General features: G+C 42.7%; 1 protein-coding gene across 1 annotated transcript in view; it reads left to right on the forward strand.

The window, feature by feature from the left end:
* The window catches only part of astn1 (astrotactin 1), a 552,260-nt gene that overhangs the window by 136,329 nt on the left and 393,747 nt on the right, over positions 1–22,184 (forward strand). Inside the window, exons 6-7 of the mRNA XM_056292697.1 lie at positions 18,877–19,026; positions 20,799–20,948. Of these exons, the coding sequence (XP_056148672.1) occupies positions 18,877–19,026; positions 20,799–20,948 (300 nt within the window). The remainder of the gene's footprint in view (positions 1–18,876; positions 19,027–20,798; positions 20,949–22,184) is intronic.

Raw genomic sequence — 22,184 nt, forward strand, 5'->3', positions numbered from 1 at the left:
TTGAACTTGATGACACAAACCTCATCGCCATGGCTTTCTGAACTGCAATGAGAGTTGAAATCAAAGCTCTTCTCTCTCACCCCCTCTCCTCTCTCTCTCTCTCTCTCTCTCTCTCTCTCTCTCTCTCTCTCTCTCTCTCTCTGTCTCCTTCTCTCTCTCTCTCTCTGCCTCTCCTCTCTCTTGCTCTCTCTCTATTTCTCTCTCTCTGCCTCTCCTCTCTCTCTTGTTTTCTCTATATTTGTGTCTTGCTCTCACTGTCTATCTCTCTCTGCCTCTCTCCTCTCTCTCTCTATACATATATATTGCTCTCTCTCTTTCTCTTTCTCTCTCAGAAAGGGAGTGTGGGTGCAAATGTGGTTCTGAACAACCCTTTTATCAATAATGGAGTGTGAGAACAAAGAGCGAGTGTCCCAAATAGCCCACGTATCACATCACACCATACAAAGGGACCACTGCCACTTGGTATTCCAGAGGTCCGTGACGTCTAAATTCAAGATAAATGACACAGCAGGAGGTTTCAGGACCAAAAAAACAAAAACAAAAACGAAAAACTAAAGAGTCAAATGAGTTTGCTTTTTAATTCATTGGCAAACTTAACAAAATGATCCAGGGGCACTGCATCCATGTCTCCTCCTTTCCTGGACCAGCACTCTATTTCTCTCTCTCTCTCTCTCTCTCTCTCTCTCTCTCTCTCTCTCTCTCTCTCTCTCTCTCTCTCTCTCTCTCTCTCTCTCTCTCTCTCTCACACACACACACACACACACACACACACACACACACACACACACACACACACACTCTCTCTCTGTGAGTTAGGAGAAGCCCTTGGTCTCATGCTTCCTCTCCAGAACGAGCCCCTGACAGCCTAACGGCTCAGTGCGCAGTAGGAGAAAAAGGATTGCTGTCTCTACCGCCCACAGAGTTAAACACACCAAAACGTTCTCTTTTTCCCCAACTCATTCATTTGAATTTTGTTTATTTTGAGCACCAGAAGACGGAACATAAAGCGGGGGGAAAGAGGGGGGAAATGCCCTTTGCGTTCATTATTGTTTTGTGAGCTCTTGATGCTAGGAATTTGCTCCCCAGAGCGCACACACACACACTCACACACACACACACACACACACACACACACACACACACACACACACACACACACACACACACACACTTGTGAAATTTCAGCTGTTCCAGGCACAAAGAGTTCCCATGGGCCATTTGCACTAATACCAAACTAGCAGTTAGGTCTGCGTCATGTAATAGTTTTTTTGTTGTGTTTTTGTTTTTGTTTTTGTGATGCAGTTTGAACTTGACTTTTGTTGCACTTCTCAGCAATTCAAGTGTGTTGCTATCCTTAGTATTCTCTGTGATTATTGTTATTAAGAGGAGGAGGTACAGGGCAAAGAAAGGCCAATTACTTCCACCGTTTCGTGTAAGTCGTCTAAGTGCCCCTCTCCTTTCAATCTACTACTACTACTTTCGGCTGCTCCTGTTAGGGGTCGCCAGAGTGGATCATCTGTTTCCATTTCTTCCTGGCCTTTGCATCTTCCTCTGCCACACCAGCCACCTGCATGTCCTCTCTCACCACATCCATAAACCTCCTCTTTGGCCTTCTTCTTTTCCTCTTCCCTGGCAGCTCCATATTCAGCATCCTTCTCCCAATAAACTCAGCATCTCTCCTCCACACATGTCCAAACCATGTCAATCTTGCCTCTCATGCTTTTTCTCCAAACTGTCCAACTTGAGCGATCCCTCAAATATACTTGTCCCTAATCCTGTCCTTCTTCGTTACTCCCAGTGAAAATCTTAGCATCTTCAACTCTGCCACCCCCAGCTCCACCTCCTGTCTTTTCATCAGTGCCACTGTCTCCAAACCATATAACATAGCTGGTCTCACAACCATCTTGTAAACCTTCCCTTTAACTCTTGCTGGTACCCTTCTGTCGCAAATCACTCCTGACACTCTTCTCCACCCACTCCACCCTGCCTGCGCTGTCTTCTTCACCTCTCTTCTGCATTCCCCGTTAGTTTGAACAGTTGACCCCAAGTATTTAAACTCATATGCCTTCATCACCTCTACTCCGTGCATCCTCACCATTCCACTGTCTTCCCTCTCATTCACGCATATTTATTCTGTCTTGCTCCTACTGAATTTCATTCCTCTTCCTCTTTCATTCATATTCTTGAAAATTGGTACCAGTATTCTTTTTCTCTACTCCTCAGGCACCCTATCACTTTCTAAGATTGTGTTAAACATCTAGTTAAAAACTCCACTGCCACCTCTCCTAACATCTCCATGCCTCCACAGGCATGCCTCCATATGTCCCACTGCCTTTCCACTCTTCATCCTCTTCATAGCTTCCTTCACTTCCTCTTTGCTAATCCACCGCACTTCCTGATTCACTATCCCCACCTCATCCAACCTTCTCTCTCTCTCTCATTTCCTTCATTCATCAGCCCCTCAAAATACTCCTTCCACCTTCTCAACACACTCTCCTCACTTGTCTGCACATTCCCATCTCAATCCTTGATTGCCCTAACCTGCTGCACATCCTTCCCAGCTTGTTCCCTCTGTCTAGCCAATCGGTACAAGTCCTTTTCTCCTTCTTTAGTGTCTAACCTGTCATACAACTCACCGTACCATCTGTTCGTCCACATTTCTCTCCTTGACACCATACCTCCCCATCACCTCCTCATCACCTCTGTTCCCTTCACTAACATGCACATTGAAGTCCACTCCAATCACCACTCTCTCCTGCTTGGGTACACTCTCTACCACTTCATCCAAGTCACTCCAGAATTATTCTTTCTCTTCCATCTCACATCCAACTTGCGGGGCATATGCGCTGATAACATTCATCAATACACCTTCGATTTCCAGCTTCATACTCATCACTCTCTCCGACACTCTCTTCACCTCCAGCACACTCTTGACATACTCTTCCTTCAGAATTACCCCTACTCCATTTCTCTTCTCATTCGCACCATGGTCGAAGAGTTTGAAGCCACCTCCAATGCTCCTGGCCTTACTCCCCTTCCACCTGGTCTCTTGCACACACAGTATGCCTACCTTTCTTCTTTCCATCATATCAGCCATCTCTCTCCCTTTACCAGTCATAGTGCCAACATTCAAAGTTCCGACTCTCACCTCCACACTCCTACCCTTTCCTCCTCTCCCACTGCCTCTGGACATGCCTTCCCCCTCGCCTTCTCCTTCACCCAACAGTAGCATGGTTTCCACCGGCACTCTGCTGGCCAAAAGTACCAGTGGCAGTCATTAGTAACCCAGGCCTCAACTGATCCAGTATGGAAATCTGAATTGTGATCTGCATATTTAATTTGGCAAAGATTTTCCACCGGATTCACTTCCTGATGCAACCCTCCCCATTTATCTAGGCTTAGGACTGGCACTAAGAATGCACTGGCTTGTGCTTCCTCAGTGGCTGGGTTGCCCCTCTCCATTCAATAGAGCAGGAAATTCAACTGTCTCGGATGAGATGCAGCCTGTGCCGCTAAGACAACTGAATTTGAAATTTGTGCACAACATTTTTGTGGAATTCTTAAAATTTGAACAGCACGCTGTTCTATGTCATATGCTTTGATTGAAATAAATGCTCTTGACTCAGTTTTGTAACATTCCGTTTCAGTTTGCATGAAAACTGATTTTAAAAGGACTTACCTCTTGTACAAATTTGCAAGCTCTGAAAACTTTAAAGAAAGGACAAGTCACAATTATAAACTCATCAGTCCGAAGGCTTTTAGGTTTTAGAATCATCAATAGATGGTGAATTGAAACAAACTCTCCTCCATTCAACCAGTTTAAAAAAAATGCTATTGTAGGATTTATTGGCCCTTACATTTCTAACCATTTCCACTGGTAATTGTGAAATTATACTGCAATGCAATATGCAATATACAATATACTATATTACAAATGTAGTCATACTTTTTTCATTGCTTTGTTCTTATTGGGCAGAACTTTACACAATTTGGTTTTCCATCTTGAATTGATAAGACTGAGTAAGTTTAAGATGCTTCGCTTTCTATCCTGCCAGAATTGCCACAGGTACCTTAAAAAAGTAATGGGAACAGCTAAATCAATAGCAAAAAAAGAGAAAAGAAAAAGAAAAAGAAAGAAAGAAAAACAAAACTGACAAAATGTTTGGAACACTGAGTTTTGCTTGCGCTTATATTGTGAAGGGCTTATCTCAGCACTGATTAAGTCCTCTAACCCCTCCGAGGGAAAATTAAAAGCTTAAAAGATAAAGTCATTCTTAGTGATGACCTTCATCCTTATGAGAAATAAATGAACAGAGGCCATGGCCATCAGCATTGTTAATGCTTCCATTCAGAGGGCACAAGTGGCCACTAAAGGCTTTTTTAATCATTGCAACCATGCTACATAGGAGCCACAAGGATTTCTGTCACCATTTTTCATCCCCTTAATGAGCGTTTAGGTAATGTAATAGCTTGCACACACTCAAAATGTTTTAGAGGAAATAGAACCAGTCGGGACAATTGTATCCTCATTATAGCAGAACATTATAACAGAACCTGTTTTCAATGCTTCATGTATTACAATAGTTTCACAGTACAGTTCACTTGCGAGGGAGTTGACATTATTTTGGCAAGCTACCTGTAATGTGCTTGGCACAGCTAGTAATCAAAGCAACTGTGTCAGCTGGCCAAGCAAATAGCTCTACTTTCTGCTAAAGTACTAAATAATTACTAATGAGTGACTATAGCTGCTGTCATAATGAATTCACCAAGTCTGATGGATGCTGGGAGAATTTCAATAGAGACTGCTTAAAGAGATGCTTCTGTTGCTGGCTGGTCAGAGAGACAAAAAGGCAGCAGACCTAATGTGCCTCTTTCCTGTTTTGCTCAAAGGCAATTTTGTTCTATCTGCACATTACAGGTGTTCCCACAATCTAAAAGCTTTTAGAGAGTTTAATTCAATCTTGGTGCTCGTTCATTGTTTGAAAGATTGAAGTGAGCTTGCAAGTTTGTGTAAGATGTTACAGTCAAAAAATCGTAACGCAATCAAAACTAAATACAGAAAGTAAATTAAGTACAGTTATAAAAAAAATGTCCCAGTTGGTAAAAGTAGATGCTAAAAACTCAGTCACACAATTCATTTTGGATGATTGGTTTTCATTTGTCTAGTTGGACAGTAGGTTTATCCTTCTCACTATCGGAGAGCTGAAAACATATGAAAGAGATCTGAATGATTATATTGGTACCAAACATAAAACGTCTGCCATAACAGGTAATTGGATACAATTGTTACCAATCAGGGCATTTCTTTGATTTATGACATTGAATTGTATATGGATTGTAACACAAACCTAAACATGAATTTGGTACAATGCTGATATATTCTGAAGCAGTCCACAATCTTTCTAAGGCTATTGTTTTACCTGGTATATGGCGATTAAATGTTAGAATAGAATGTGGAAAAATATCTTTTGAAATTTTAAAACGTCTAAAAAAAACCCCACAGTTAAGTAATGTGAGCTTGAAAAATAAAATCTAGTACCAGACTTACCTGTGTGAGCTACCTTTATTAGTAGGCTGAAAGCAGTAGGAGTAATAATAATAGTAATAGTAGTGGCACGAGCAGTAGTAGTAGCACTGGTGTTATTAGTAAAGTAGTAGTAGCTCCATAGCAACCACCTATTAACACCCTAACATTGAAATTGTATTGAAGTAGAACAGACATTCCCATTCAAATCAACATAGCAGGATGGGATCACCCCATTTAATTGGCTCAATGATTCCTCCCTCTCCACTTCAAGCTGATGTGTGGTGAGCATTCTGGCACAAAATGGCTGCTGTGCATCACCCAAGTGGGTGCTACACAGGGGTGTTGGTTGAAGTGAGTTGCCCCTTTCAATGTGAAGCACTTTGGGTGTCTTGAAAAGTGCTATATACATATAATGACTACTATTATTATTATAAGTCACATACTCTTTCTCACCACTGGGAAGGCTAATCTCATGCTGGGATAGGCTCCAGCATCCCGCAACCCCAGTTGGGATAAGCGGTTTGGATAATGGATGGATGGATGTAACTCTTTCTGTATATAATTTTTTTTTCTCAGTCCACATGTCATTATTTCTCTCTTTTTTGTTTTTAGCACAAAGTCCTGTCTCTTTTTTACAATTTACAATTTCATTTAGCAGACACTTTTATCCAAAGCCATGTCCATCTGAGAGTTAATACAGCACAAGCAAGGATCTAGTCAGGAGGCGACAATGCAAGTGTCAAAAGAACTAGGTTCAAGTCTGATAGGATATAGGTGTTAACAGGCAGTGCACAAAGGCAATGCGTAGGGTGCATAGAAGTGATTTTTTTTCTTTTTAATACCATCAGATGTGGAGGTGTCTGAGAAAGACCTGGGTCTTTAGCTTCTTCTTAAAGATGGAGAGGGAGTCAGCGGATCAAATGGCGTTTGGTAACTCATTCCACCACCGGGGAACTCCAGAAGAGAAGAGTCTGGCTAGGGCCCTGTTGTGGTGCAAGTGCCAGGCACCTTTCATTGGCAGAGCATAGTGAGCTGGACTGAGTGTAGACCTGAATGAGGGAATTCAGGTAGGTGGGAGCTATTTTAGTTGCTGTTTTGTAAGCAAGCATTAAGGTTTTGAATTTGATGTGGGCAGCAACTGGGAGCCAGTGGAGGGATGTGAACAGTGGAGTGACATGTGCTGTTTTGGGTTTGTTGAAGACCAGACGCACCGCTGCATTCTGGATCATTTGCAGAGGTTTGAAAGTACATGCAGGGAGACCTGCCAGTAAGGAGTTGCAGTAGGCAATGTGTGATATAACAAGAACCTGTACCAGGAGTTGTGCTGCATGCTCAGACAGGTAGGGTCTAATTTTCCTGATGTTGTACTGGGCAAATCGGCAGGACCAAGCAGTCGAGGTCATGTGAACCTTAAAGGTTAGATGGTCATGAATCATGACACCCAGGTTTTGGGCAGACTTTGTGGGCATGAGTTGGGTTGAGCCAAGTTGGATATTGATCTGTTGTTGTAAGGATGGACTGGCTGGGATGACAAGTCTTATATAGGTTAAGCTGAAAGTGGCGTTCTTTCATCCATGCAGAGATATCGCTAAGGCATGATGATATTCATGCTGAGACTGTGAGGTCAGCTAGCGGGAATGATAGGAAGAGCTAGGTATCGTCAGTATAGCAATGGTATGAGAAACCATGGGAGCAGATGATTGTACCAAGTGCGGTTTGGACACTTCTCCCCTCCAAGATACTTTTATGTGTGTGTTTACAAGTCCACCCTTGTTGGTCTCACCACAGCTCTCCCAGACCTTGAAGGAACCCTCTGCTTTGGTCGTTCCGCAGAACAATTACTGGGCCTATCAGCCTACTATTTATTTATTTTGCGCAATTTTGACTGTATGTGACAGGCATGGGCGCAAGTCCATGAATACTGGGATGACATCCAGCGCTTTACCTGTGCCCCCATCCATGGAGTTAGTGGTTGTGTCAGGAAGGGCATCCAATGTAAAATTTTGCCAAATCAGTATCTGAGTCGACTGTAGATGTGAGTCATGCATGCGTGAGGATAAACGGTTTACCCAGCTTTATTATATAATGAAAATAAGACCGAGTTAAGGTTAGGCCAAAATGGTCACAGAGCAAACCTTTTCTTTTTGGAAAGTGTAAGTTCATATTAGACTTGGTCGCATTTGTTCAAGGGTCCACCTGGGAGGCTGAGCAGCCACAGACTGACAGGCAAAACGTTTTTATTAGTAGATTTTTTTTAGCTTTAGCAGTGCATATTAAAACCTATGATCCACTGTGGCGACCCCTAATGGGAGCAGCCAAAAGTAGTAGTAGTAGCAGTAGTGGCGTTGCATATTTAAAACTTTTTCCTTTCCATATTTCCTGTTCAATAAACTTGGGTGCTGTGCAAAAGTCTTATAATGGCAGGAAAAACACTGTTTTTTCTTTCCATGTGTGCGTGTATCTGTCTGCTGCTAATCTGACATACTACTGGGCCTGTGAGCCTGGTAATTTTTGTGCACGGTTATGACTGTATGATGAAGGACCGCTCGTGGTTGCGGTGATTCAAAACCTTTCAAAAACCTGTTTTATACCGCAATTGAGTGCTAACTCCTCAGCTGTGTTTTCACCTAAGTCAAAGCAACAGAGAAGGGAAGATATGCAGGTAGTGCCTCCATATTTTCCCTTCTTCTGGTAGGTGAAAACAGGGGTTGTTTGTCACTGAGTGAAAGCACCAGAGAAGGAGAGATACACCTGGTGGCGATCTGCCCTCTACTGAGTGAACTTTTCTGGTTGGATGTTTTTATTGCTTGACTCCCTCTTGGAGGAGATTGTCTCTCTGCCTGTTGTCCTCCACCAGCTGATTGAAACACAGATTCAGCTGAAGAATGGCACTTCTGACAGTGATAGGGATTCAGGTTTTTGATCAAGGACACCTCAGATACCTGCTCACAAAACGAGTTGGAGACCTGGCCTTCTGGTTGGAGGACTTTTGTCTTTTTTCTTTTCTTTTTTTTTTGCCTCTCTATCTGTCCCAAAGGTGTTGAATATAATCATAAGCCTTATCTAACATTTCACCAAATTCATTTGTAAAAGTTATATTACAAAACTATGAGTTCACGGAGCGCGTACCCATTGACCTTGCTTCAATTTTAAAGAATGTGGACCCTATCAGTTGTATCCGAGAGCTTCAACAGACAGGTAACCTTTACCGTATTACTGTTATTGTAATACAATATTACTGTTATTGGGTAGTACATTATTACTTTGTCAATATTATGCCTGAGAACTTCAACACCAATCACATATTACTATAGTAGACTCCAACATAAAATGCTATCATTGCTACTTCATATGTTGGGCAGTCATTATGTAAATCGTTTTGTTTTAGGGAAGTGCGAAATAAATTGCTGTAATTAATGACTGCAATATTTTGTCTGCACAGGGGAAAAGAAAGGTTTTCTAACCCTTAATGTTGATTTGGCATTAGTTTTACAAACATTTGGGGAACATACAGGGTCATTCTGTAGTATGTATGCTTGAAAACATTGAAGTGAGACAGACCTGCATTTTGAGTTATAATTGTGATGAATTGGAAGATCAGGACTCCTCTGTAGCACAAACAGCAAGCAGCCAGCTGATGCACATCAAATATTAAAAATGCAGTTTTTAATGCTTCTCTACTATCTTTTTCCCAAAGAAAATATGAGACTGCCAGAACTTCGACACTAGAGAATCAATGTTTTGCAAATTTACATTGAAATGAATAGGAGTGTCTTTCTTGATTTGCGTCAAACATTGTGGTCTTGCCTTAACTAGGTTTTCCATCCTCTGTACTTAAAAATGACTGTTTGACCACCTTTTTGGTTGCCACAAAACTTATTGATCAGGTGAAAAATGTTGATGCTTTGGGCATCTGGGTGGCGTACTGGTCTATTCCGTTGCCTACCAACATGGGGATTGCCAGTTCGAATCCCCGTGTTACCTCCGGCTTGGGCGGGCGTCCCTACATACACAATTGGCCGTATCTGTGGGTGGGAAGCCAGATGTGGATATGTGTCCTGATTTCTGCACCAGCCCCTCCTCTGGTCGTTCGGGGTGCCTGTTCGGAGCGAGGGGGAACTAGGGTGAATAGCGTGATCCTCTCACATACCATGTCCCCCTGGCAAAACACCTCACTGTCAGGTGAAAAGAAGTGGCTGGCGACCCCACATGTGTCGGAGGAGACATGCGGTAGTCTTTTATTATATATTACTTGTATCATATTGTTATTGTGATGTTGATTTTTGAACAAAGTTTTGGAGTGGCTTCCTGTTCATCCAATGTACACCAGCACAGGGTTTTTTACTGAGAAAAGGAAGTTGCCACAAAGTGGAAGTGATATAGAGATGATATGTTTGGTAAAGTCAAGTGTTTCTCCATCCTGTGCATCCTAGACAGGATTGGTCCCCTTGTGTGAAAAGATAGAGAAAGAGAGAGAGAGAGAGAGTCTTTTCATCAAGAATCTTTTGACACTTCTGGTTTTTAATTGAAGCAAACGAATGAATGATACTGCCACATAATTATTCCAAGCTCCATTTGGGACATGCAAGTTGGAGCACATCTTTGAATGAAGTTGTCTTTGGGTGTTAGTGATATTCTCTCAAAGCAGCTGTGGAAAAACATGTCTCCAAGGTTCAGAGCCCTGCCAAAAGTAGTCTGCGCTTGTTTACAGAAGTCAGTTGACGCCCTTGCCAAAATGTTTGTCACTAAAGTCATTTTTGAGCTTAACAGATTTCCCATAGGACAGAAACTGATGGAAAATCAATAGTCCCCTATACTCTGCATGAACAAGAAGACATCGCAATGTACAACTCTTTGTAAATCTCAGCAGCAGATGAGAATGATGGGTGCAAGGTTGACATTGACCCAAACTAGTAAAGGAATTCGTTTTTCTTTCTCATTCAGACATTATTTATTTATTTTCAATTTGATCAATTTATTAGTCTGTTTCTTATCTCTGATTATTTTGATCCCTGGTGATAATTATAGTTACTGCTGCTAATATTTTTGCTGTTAAGATCTGAGTGCATTGGTTACAATAAGTGCTCATCAATCATCGCCCATCATTTAACAATCGAAATTCAATTCTCCTGCAGTCTGCTGCAGGAGGGAGATTTGATGCGTCAGCAGCACTGTGGCACGTTCATTTTCATGCTGTTATGATGACACTGCATCAGATTGTCTTTTTATAAAGTTTTCCACAGTTTGCTTCATTTGTTTACAGACCGATGATAAGAGAAATTAAACTATATAGGGTTGTGTTCATATTTTGTTTATAAATACAACGCTCTATCACCCGCATAATTTTCAGTCGCGTATTAGACAGTGTGGAGTTTTTTTATTTAGCTCATCAGCATTCTCTCATCTATGTCTTAGCTGTTTTGTTTTCTCCCCTTTTTCTCCCCAATTGTATCCGGCCAATTACTCCAGTCTTCTGAGCCATCGCTGTCTCTGCTCCACCCCCTCTGCCGATCCGGGGAGGGCTGCAGACTACCACATGCCTCCTCCGATACATGTGGAGTCACCAGCCGCTTCTTTTCACCTGACAATGAGGAGTTTCACCAGGGAGACATAGCACGTGGGAGGATCACGCTATTACCCCCAATCCCCCCCAGGAAGAGGTGCCCGACCGACCAGAGGAGGCGCTAGTGCAGCGAACCAGGACACATACCGACATCCAGCTTCCCACCCACAGACACAGCCAATTACCAATTGTGTCTGTGGGGATGCCTGACCAAGTCGGAGGTAACACAGGGATTCGAACCGCTGATCCCCGTGTTGGTAGGCAATGGAATAGACCGCCACGCCACCTGGACGCCCGTCTTGGCTGATTTTAGCACCCTTCCTGACAAAAACACCACAACAATAAGCCCGGTTAATGTCTATTGATCTCAAAAAAAGGTAATTGGTTACTAAATTTCCACAATCTCCATGAAAAAACAAAAAGAAAAAAAACAGTTTTGACTTACCAGACTGCACCTAAATCCACAACAGATGCGTTTGACCTGCCAGTCGATTTTTGCCTGCATTGCTTTGTATCCCTATGTTGATGCGGCGTTGATGTTTCCACTTTTCTTTTTGTATTTGTTGGTGTTGTTGTCATTATGGTTGGTGTTGGCTGCTATCACTATGCAGTCCTCATTCTCTGATCGTTTGTTTTTATGTCGCCGCTTTCTCTCTTTCGTGGCGATTTGAGAGCCATTATCACAGACTCTAGCACCACGCTGTAGTTACGGGGCTGTTTAGCACTGAATAAAATTAGCTTTTTTCATTCAAAAGCGGTATTTACCCCTGCCGAGCATGCTTAGATGGCGGATGAAAACAATGTGCTGAATACTTAAGGCACGCGGCGCCGTTGAGAGGTACAGTTTTTGGCGCTGGTCTCATGCCAATTGGTGATGCACACCTTCTTAAATTCCTCAGTAGTCTTTTATTCTCCTTTGTGAGCCCATGCGGAGGAGACAAGTTGCTTCAGTTCAAGTCTCATCCTCACTGAATAGTGCTTCTCTGGCCCAAGGAAACGGTACACAGCACTCCGCCTATAATGAAGCTCTTCTATTCTCAGTGACACTTGTGTTGAGTCCGCATTGACCTTGAGAGCCCTGGTTCTTGCTAAGGATGTACTTTTTGGAAATGAATTTAAAAAAAAGGCCTTTAATCATAACGGTAGTTGGTGAGATTTAGACTGATTATGGGTTTTTTTCTAAGCTTTTCATTTTCTCTTAAGGTATTATTCAGACTTTTTCTTCACACATTGTTTTTCAGCATAACAATGAAACGGTTTCGCACTTTTATGCTAATTCAGTGAATTAAATCACTTCATAGTATTAAAGGTACTTTTTTTAGTCCAGTAGTTTGAATTTTAGGAAGCCGATCCCTATTTTATACTCACTGCTTACATAGTATATAAATACGTGTTTTATTTTCACGGGCGTCCAGGTGGCGGGGTGGTGTAGTCCCGTTGCCTACCAACATGGGGACCGCCAGTTTGAATCTCTGTGTTACCTCTGGCTTGGTCAGGCATCCCTACAGACACAATTGGCCGTGTCTGCGCGTGGGAAGCCGGATGTGGATATGTGTTCTGGTCACTGCACTTGCGCCACCTCTGGTCGGTCGAGGCGCTGTTTCGGGGGAAGGGGGAACTGGGGGGAATAGAGTGATCCTCCCACGCACTACGTCCCCCTGGCGAAACTCCTCACTGTCAGGTGAAAAGAAGCGGCTGGCAACTCCACGTTTTGGAGGAGGCATGTGTTAGTCTGCAGCCCTCCCCGGATCAGCAGAGGGGGTGGAGCAGTGACCGAGACGGCTCGGAAGAGTGGGGTAATTGGCCAAATTCAATTGGGGAGAAAAAGGGGGAAAAATTAAAAAAAAGTTTTATTTTCACAGTCATCCATCCTTTTCTTCATGCTGGACCCGCAGCAACAGCTTGCCATCTAGAGTTAAATGTACTTAATGGAGGACCAATCCACCATCGTTGTTCAGTGCAAAAAAACACTCCATGGTTCAGCCAAAGCTAACATGATGCTACAGCAGTCTGTCATAGCAAATTCAAGCGGTCATTTAAAAAAATGAGCAGGCATTTTTATTGCAAAAAACTTTTCCATAGTTTGCTGTGCCGCGATGGAGTGACTCTTGCTGGTAATAACTTGAAAGCTGTGTTACAGGAAGAAATGCCCACGACCAATCCTAAAAATTGTAAATTTTCAAAATGGCCACTCATATTTGCAATGATAGACTGCTACAGCATCATGTTACCTTTGGTGGAACTATGGAGGGTTTTTTTTGGGGGGGGGGGTACTGAACGAGGATTGTGGATTTGGCCCCATTGATTGCATTGAACTCTAGTGGCTGGTTTCCCAGATGCACGTTGAGACTAGTCTTGGATTAAACTGAATAATGGATGGAGATCCTCCCTACAAAACTCAGTATAGTCCAGGACTATATTTAATATAGGTCTAGGAAATTGGCCCCAAATTGCAAGCTGGAGCTGTGTCTCCTGTAGGAAAAAAAGGACAGAACACTGTGAAAATGAAACGTACTATGCACACTGCATGATTGATGAGTATTAAATAGGGATAGACTTCAAAAATCCCAAACTACTCCTTTAACGACCTCCGGAGACATTTTTTATCTGTCAACATGGACATACACTTGACTGTAAGGGTTATTTCTCTTAAGAACTATTACAGTTTCTTTTTTTCTTTTTTTGGGGGGGGGAGGGGTTGTTTTGTTTTATGGTCTCTCTGAAACTTGCTTAAACACTAAACTGCCCTTGAGAGCCCTCCTCCATCCAGCTTGAAAGGAATTAGCCATTTTGCAATATGTTGATTTGGTCTGGGATTGAAAGGAGGGTTTTGTGAATGGCAGGGTGAAGTAAGTCCAGGACACTTACCAGGACACGTCTTACTGCTGTTAAAGTGCATGGTGCCCTCACCTCAGAGCAAGGAACATGTTCTCCTTGCTTCTTCAAGTGGAACTTTTGCAATTGTTTAGCAGTCAGTAAGGGACATGTCACTGCTCTTCAGGGCCCAATCCCAAAACCCCCCACCTGGGCCTACCGTTACTTTTGGAGTGCCTTCTATTGGGTTTTGGGTTTTCAGAACAAAGCTACAATGGGTAGGGTTTGAAGTCTTTACCTGGGAAATGGGACGCCACTCGTTACATCATCACCATCATCGTTACGCCTGCTGCTCAGCATTTTATTAGTTGCCTGGTATGCTCAGGATATGGTTATAACATTATAGTACTATACATTTTATTTTAAAACCTCTTGCTTGCTACCATTATCAACTATTATAATGACAAATCTGATAAGATTTGTGGTCAGAACAAGACAGATTAATCTATTGACAATAGCCAGGAAGCATGTTTACATATTGTCTATTTCAGTGTAGTCCTGCCCATAGAAATTTCTCCCCTGGGTCACACAGCATGAAGGAATGTTTATGATTGTGGTCATTAAATGGCATTCTGTCAATTATGTCACTTTTAATGCAAAGATGACATTGTTTGAGATGACTTTGTTGTCACAACCTAAGTGGGACCGAGCCACTCGATTTGATATATTTCACGCGTCTGGAGCTCAAAAACAGACATCTCAAACAATGTCAACTTTGTATTAAAAGTGACATAATTGACCGAATGGCATTTAACGACAACAGCATTCATAAAGGTTCCTTCATGTGCATGACAGGTCTCATGTCATGTTTATGATGGTGTCATGGCAGTCTTATGCACAACCCTTCAACTAAAGTGTTACCCTGTCCTGCACTGATATCAGATGAGCAGGGAAGTGCAGAAAATTTGCAGCTGGGTAATTTTTCAAGCTACATAGACAGGACTGTACGATCACTCACAAATCGTCATTTACACGAACTTCTATTGACATTATAAATAGTGATTTTTCTGAAATGAGCTGCCAGAGAAGAGGAAAAGAGGAAGTGTATGGATGTGGTGAGGGAGGACATGCAGGTGGCTGGTATGACAGGAAGATGCAGAGGACAGGAAGAGATGGAAATGGATGATCACTGTGGCGACCCCTAACGGGAGCCACTGAAAGTAGTAGTAGTAGTAGTAGTAGTAGTAGTAGTAGTAGTAGTAGTAGCTTGTTATAATGATCCAATTACGTATTCCTTTGTATCTACATTAAACTAAAATATTCCAACGGATTTAAAAAAGTTTGTATGATTATTTGTGAAGATAAACAGATTCATGGGCTTCTTTCCCAGCACCGGTAGCCATGTTCCATGTTAAACTGCCTCAGTTCACAAAGCCTTCTGGGAATTTTCTTCTACCGCTTCATTTGGAGTCTGCATCTGAAAAGGGCTACAAGACCCCTACTCCTCCATCCGCAAAAGAATCGGGACACCCTATCCCACGCAGCCATGTGCAAAATGGAAGGGGGGGGTTTGGCCCAAAATGTCATCCTCTTTTAAGGATTTCCTTAGTCTGAAGGAAACAGACATTCCTCTTGCATAATATTGTGTGTCCTGTTATATAAATTTCAAGATATGCATGAGTGCATGGCATTTAGGATAGGCCTATGTCATTGCAGGAAATGTCCAAGCCTGATTTTCCTTGTATAAGAAATAACGTTCCTAAACTTTTCTTGCAGTGCACATTACCCATTCGCTCTAACTTATTTGTAGTCAAGCAGTTATGCATCCTTTTTTTTTTTGGTCGCTGAATGACAATTTCATTTATCCCAATTTCAAATAGATAAGTTTTCCCGGCAAGTGGTCCAAGTGGTGTCTCAGTGGCCTTCGCACCCTGCCAAGAAACATTTTCAGGGTGAACCGCTGCAATGTAGATTGCTTTCTTATTAAATCAGTTGAAATGCTGCTGAAACAACGCTGTCATCAAAAAAGGCCTACTCATTCCTCAACTGAAGCAGTGCCAACATCTGTGCTTTCAGATAGTCATGGCTGCCAATAATATTTACCCATTACATTGTCCATTTCCTCAATGTGCATTGACATCAAACCAACAACATAAATAGCGCATGAAGTTGCTGTCATAAAAAAAAAATGAAATAAAAGTCTTTCTCGGTTCATCACGTTGACATCGCTTGATAACGGCATTTTTGTCCTCCAGTTGTTTCTTCGGGATCGCCTCCGGTTTAATCAAAAACAGTGTCTTTGTTTTGTGTTTTAGTAGCTTTTGTCATTGAGCAATGTTAGCATGATTTTTTTCTTTTTTTTTCTTTTCTTTTTTTTTTACTCACATTTATCCCGCTGAGACAGCAAATCTGGTTTGATGGATTTGCTTGTTCACTTTGTGATAGGAAACCTGCTAACCCTTGTAAGACAAGCTTTAATACATGACCCCCATATGCAGTTTATTCTCTCAGTGGAAATGCTTCTGCTGACACAAACACTCAGCGCACATTAGTAGAAATACAGTAAGCATGAAGAAGTTTTTTTTTTTTTTTTACTTAGTGGGATTTGTTTTTTTTACCCACAAAGCAACATCCCTTTTTTTAATCGTAGTTTTAGATGTGGAAATGATGGACCGGAAAGTTCAGTGTTGATTCAGCCCCCTTGTTTGAAGTGAGTCTGGGACATTCACTAACCGACTTCAGATGGTGGATTGAAACGGCAGACACGATATGACACAGATGGCATTATCTTCTCTTGAAGTACGGTGAATACTCCCGACTCAGATTTTATCTCATACCCTTCCATTTGTCAAGAGAAGCAATGTGGAAGAAAAGAAAACAAAAAAAACACAAATCATGCTGTTTGTTCGTTTTTCTTGTTTTGATTTTTTTTTCTGTCTCACAAATGTGTATGGACCATCTGTTCCCAGGAATGGGTGTGTTGTGTGCTACACTGCCATGTGACTGGTTTGTGATAAACCAATCATACTCTCTTATCAAAGAATATGATTTTAGTTTTTTAGCGTGATGTATGTATTACTTCGGAGTTATATGAAAATGTGGAAATGAGGAAAGAAAAACATATTTATTTATCATTAACTGGCTGGTAAACAGAAAGGCAGCGTTATGATTTACACGGCCAAGATAAGACATCACCATATTTATCTGAATCACAGTCAACACAAAGTCTTTAAAGAGAAAGAAATCATTTGTCACAGGCTCCAGATTTTTCATAATCACTGTTTTGATTGATAATCAGCCTGAATCTTCTTCTTCTGAAGATCGTTTCTCAAAGTATTTCAACTTCTTCAATCCAGCAGTGTTTTTTGCTGCATCTTTGTACTATATGTTGTAATTCAACTGTGAGCCCGTTTAGTTTTTAAAAATATTACACCTCCTGCTCAGCCTGAGGTCTTTTCAATTTCTCATCATTCTCGCTGAATTGATAATGTAAGGAAATTGCAGAATTCACTATGAAATTTAATTTGCTTCAATGCGTGTCTACTAACTTGCCTTATGGTAGACAAAACCTACAATAGTTTGCTATAAGTCTGAGGTCTCTCTTAAGGCCTATTTACTACAATTTCACCTAATTTTATAAAACATAGAGGTAACTAATCGAACCAACCATTTTGTTTCAAAAGCTACTGTGACCTTGGCGTCCGGGTGGCATGGCGGTCTATTTCGCTACCTACCAACACGGGGATCACCGGTTCGAATCCCTGTGTTACCTCTGGCTTGGTCGGGCGTCCCTACAGACACAATTAGGTATGTCTGCGGGTTGGAAGCCAGATGTGGGTATGTGTCCTGGTCGCTGCACTAGCACCTCCTCTGGTCAGTCGGGGCACCTGTTCGGGGGGGAGGGGGAACTGGGGGGAATAGCATGATCCTCCCACATGCTGGTACCCCTGGTGAAACTCCACGCTGTCAGGTGAAAAGACATGGCTGGTGACTCCACATGTATCGGAGGAGGCATGTGGTAGTCTGTAGCCCTCCCCGGTTCAGCAGAGGGGGTGGAGCAGCAACTGGGATGGCTCGAAAGAGTGGGGTAATTGGCCGGCTACAATAGGGGAGAAAAAAGGAGGAAAAGTTTAAAAAAAAAAAAACAACTACTGTGACCTTTCTGGCTACAACCTCAAGCAATTGGGGCAGCACGGTGGCCCAGTGGTTAGCGCTGTCGCCTCACAGCATGAAGGTCCTGGGTTCGAACCTCGGGGTTGTCCAACCTTGGGGGTAATCCCAGGTCATCCTCTGTGTGGAGTTTGCATGTTCTCCCTGTGTCTGCGTTGGGTTTTCTCCGGGTGCTCTGTTTTCCCCCACCATCAAAAAAAGACATGCATGTTAGGGTTAATACTCCTGTCTGTGCCCCTGACCGAAGCATGGCAAGACGAACTGGAGTTGGTCCCCGGGTGCTGCACGGCGGCTGCCCACTGCTCTTAGCTACACAGCTAGGATGGGCTAAACGTAGAGAGAAATTTCCCCACGGGGATTAATAAAGTATACCCAAAAAAAATAATAAGAAAAATCAGACAAATTTCAGACATCAGATTTTCATCCAGTTTTTTCCTGCCCATCTGCTTTATAACCTGGATCCATATTTATACCGTTTCCCAGGCTCAGCTTTGTTACTTTCATTGTTTCTGTTGAACCAAATCACTTCCTGTGTGTTTCATACCATCGGTATCTATCTCAAGCTCTTGTAGGACCGTCACCTTTCTATTCATCTTTGTCTCCATCAGTCCAGATACATACAGTAGTCATGATAGCGATCCCATAATCACATCCATCGGTTCCATTACGGTCACCATCTCCCTGTCCCTGTCCCTGACCTCCATCAATACCATTTTTGGGACTAAATCCCCCCCCCCCCCCCCCCGTGGTCCGGGGACTATTTTCATAGGCAACTGTGTTTCTTTTTATGTGAATCCAACAGCGGGTTCAACTTTCTTGAACCCGGACGGGGACTCTGGGACGGAGGCAGACAGCGAGCCTCAGCTGGCCTTTTACACCGACCCAAACCGCAGTCGCCGCCGGAGCCGAGGTATGAGAAATGGTAACGCCAACAGCGCGTGGGGCTCAGGGGGTAAGGAGGAGCCATACACCTACAGACAGTAATATCCCACCGTCAGACGGTATCACCATCGATCATGACGCATGACGAGTCACCCCCCCCCCCCAAAAAAAACCTACATGAATGGCCGTGGTATTTTGTGTGAGAGTGGTTTGGTTACGATAGTGGCTCCTGTGTAAAACGCACACTGGATTAATGACAGTGCTCATGAGCATGCAACACTACTGATCTCAGGTCTGTCAGACTGCATTGTGAAGCTCTTGTTGGCTGGGAAAAAACAACAAGAAAATGAGATCAGTTGTAAACAAATAAGAGGATTTTTTTTTTTTTGGTGGCGTCCGTGTACTCGGAAATAATATGTCGGAATATTATTTCTGCGGAAGACGCGGCATTGTGCAAAACCAGTCAACACCATCCAGCATGCTTTACCTGTCAGCATGCCACGTCCTTGAAATCGCAATGTACAGTAATGGGGTGTGGAAGGGTGGGGGGGGGAGACAGTGCCCTCCAAAAATAATAGCTGCTGTCAGAGAGAGAGAGACTTACAAGCCTTTACATGCCTCCAAACCCAATTATTCCCCCGTCATCCGCACAGGTGTCGTAAACAAGGCAGCGCCCCCAGAAGTGCAGCCAACACCTTTAATGAGGCACATTTAAGAATAGAAGAAAGGGGTTCAAACACACAGCCCTTTGTCTTGATGAAAAGCAAGCGAGTCCAGGATAAATTGAATAAAAAAGTTTTTGCTCTTTAAAACCGGTATTTTTATAATCAATGCAAGGTTAATTGACGGTGTCCGTTTGTTGAACACTAGCCCATTGAAGATGTTGAAATCGTGAACTTTATGTCCTTTAAGTTGCCCCAGAACAAACTGGGTAGAGTGGAACAGCTACTTTGCTGTATACATAATGTCACAGGTCGGTGTTTTTACAAAGGCTTATTCAAAGCGGTGCCTCCGGCATTTCTTTTTTTTTTTTTTTTTTTAGTGAAAAGATGTTGCTAGAGTAATTTACAAGTGACAGAGTGGTCTAATCTAGTCATGTTTCAGAAAGAAAGGAGTCGTAGTGACATTGGCTGACAGTTTTCAAGGTCATCATCTCGGTTTGTGTGTGAGTGTTTGTGTGTATATTTGAGTCTAAGTGTTGGTAAGCTGGTGTGTGTGACCATCCATGAGTGTGTCTTTGGTGGGTGTGTGTGTGTGTGTGTGCGTGTGTGCACTGCACTTCAGATCTTTGCGATCTTGAGTAAAAGGGATGAAGGATGAATCCTCTCTGGCGGGAAAAGAGAGGGGAGGGGTTCAAAACAAGCTCTGAACAGTTTTCATTTAGGCCTACCCCCTTGCCCCCAATAGACACACACACACACACACACACACACACACACACACACACACACACACAACCTGTCTCAGCATGCATGTTGACACCCTTCAAAGATAAAACCTTATTTCTGCACCAGTGAGCCCGAGCAAATCTAAACACACCAGAGACCTCTGGTTTTTGATCCAGAGGTCTTTTTTAAGGGCACTAAGCTCGGGCTTGACTTGTTTGTAAAACAACTCTACTGTGCACAGGAAAAGGCAAGTATGTGTGTGTGTGTACACGTTTGTGTACTGTTCCCATGCATGCATGTTGACGTGTGCTGCCACAGAACTCCGGGACCAGGGGAGCCAGCGAGGGAGCTTAGGGATAAAATACGGACACTGCTTCACACCATCTCTCTTCCTTCTTGTTGTTCCCTACCCCCCACCCCCAACACCCCCATACTATGTGATTATTCCCGGCAGCAGGTTCCCCACGGAGCCCCATCAATAAGACCACCCTGACTCTGATCAGCGTCATCAGCTGTGTGGTTGGCCTGGTGTACTCCTCCCACCTTGCCTGCAACCTCGCCGTCCGGGTCATCCTTCATGTCCCAGAACACCTCATCGCCGATGGTAAGGTTCTAATAAAGCCCCAAACTACGACTGGTATGGGTTTACACCTCGTACAACACACTTGCCATGGTTCCCACGTGTCCTGGAAAGCCTGGACTACCTAGATCTTTATAGATTTAGTTTTCCAGTCACGAAGACCACCTGAAAAATGATAAGACTGATCAAATGTCCCGTTCATAGAAAATTGTGAGGGTAGGTTATAAAATGAGACCCCTTCCTGCTGAGATAACATATTTTTATCCATATTTTGTAATGCACATTGGTAGTTGAGGTTTGCACCGCCCAGCAAAAATATAGTGAATGTAGTTGATATTTATAATACTGAATAACATGACCCTCTGTGAGCAACGGTTGTCATGTACATCCAAGCAATAAAATGACACGGTGGAAGACAACCAATGTCAGGGACGCCTCATGATGTCGACACAGACTGGCCTGTCAGATGTGATGTTTCACCTTTGTTGGCCTACCGTGACAGCTTTGGACACAAGTTTCACTGAGCCTGCAACAAGTTCACTGACAGTCATGAGAGTAAACTACGTTCTACAAATGTTGGCAGTGATAACTTGATAGTTCAAACCTCGTTTTCTTCTGAGGGCAGACGTTTCAGTGAGTTCTGATAATAATGCTCATGATCTCATTATTGCCCTGTTTTGGATTGAGGCCAGAGGATGCAGTGTGGTCCACTGAAATGTGCAATGTGGTTGCCTTTTCTACTCTGTTAGCTCCACGTCTCATCCTCATCAACTGGAAGAGAGCGGTGCCACCATCCCATACCAGATGGCTTAAAGAGATTACGTTTTACCTGAAGCTTGAAAAAAATCAAATTTACATTGAAGGGGGATGCAAATAAATTTGAAAGCGTCTGGAGGCCTTTTCTTACCTACTATGATAACCTAACCCAAATAACAGACTGGGATAGTTCATAACCTAATCATTTCTTGGTTGGAGCAGAACTGTAGCAGTATAATTAAGAATAAGTTTAAAAAGATAAAAATGACTGTATTTTTTATTATTAATTTTTATTTTGTCTTTTCCCTCTTGTCTGTGTTTATGTGAATTAGGTCACTGTATATCTGTCACATATTTATTTGTACTTGATGTCATTTCAGATGATGTTGGAGGGGGGGCATGTTAGGGAGCAGGGGAGGGATGGGAATTATACTGGATTTGTTTCATGATTGATTCTGTTATTTGTAAAATGCAAAATCCAATAAATATAAGTTGAAAAAAATA

This window comes from Lampris incognitus, chromosome 14, assembly GCF_029633865.1.
Source record: "Lampris incognitus isolate fLamInc1 chromosome 14, fLamInc1.hap2, whole genome shotgun sequence".
Classification (NCBI taxonomy): Eukaryota; Metazoa; Chordata; class Actinopteri; order Lampriformes; family Lampridae; genus Lampris; species Lampris incognitus.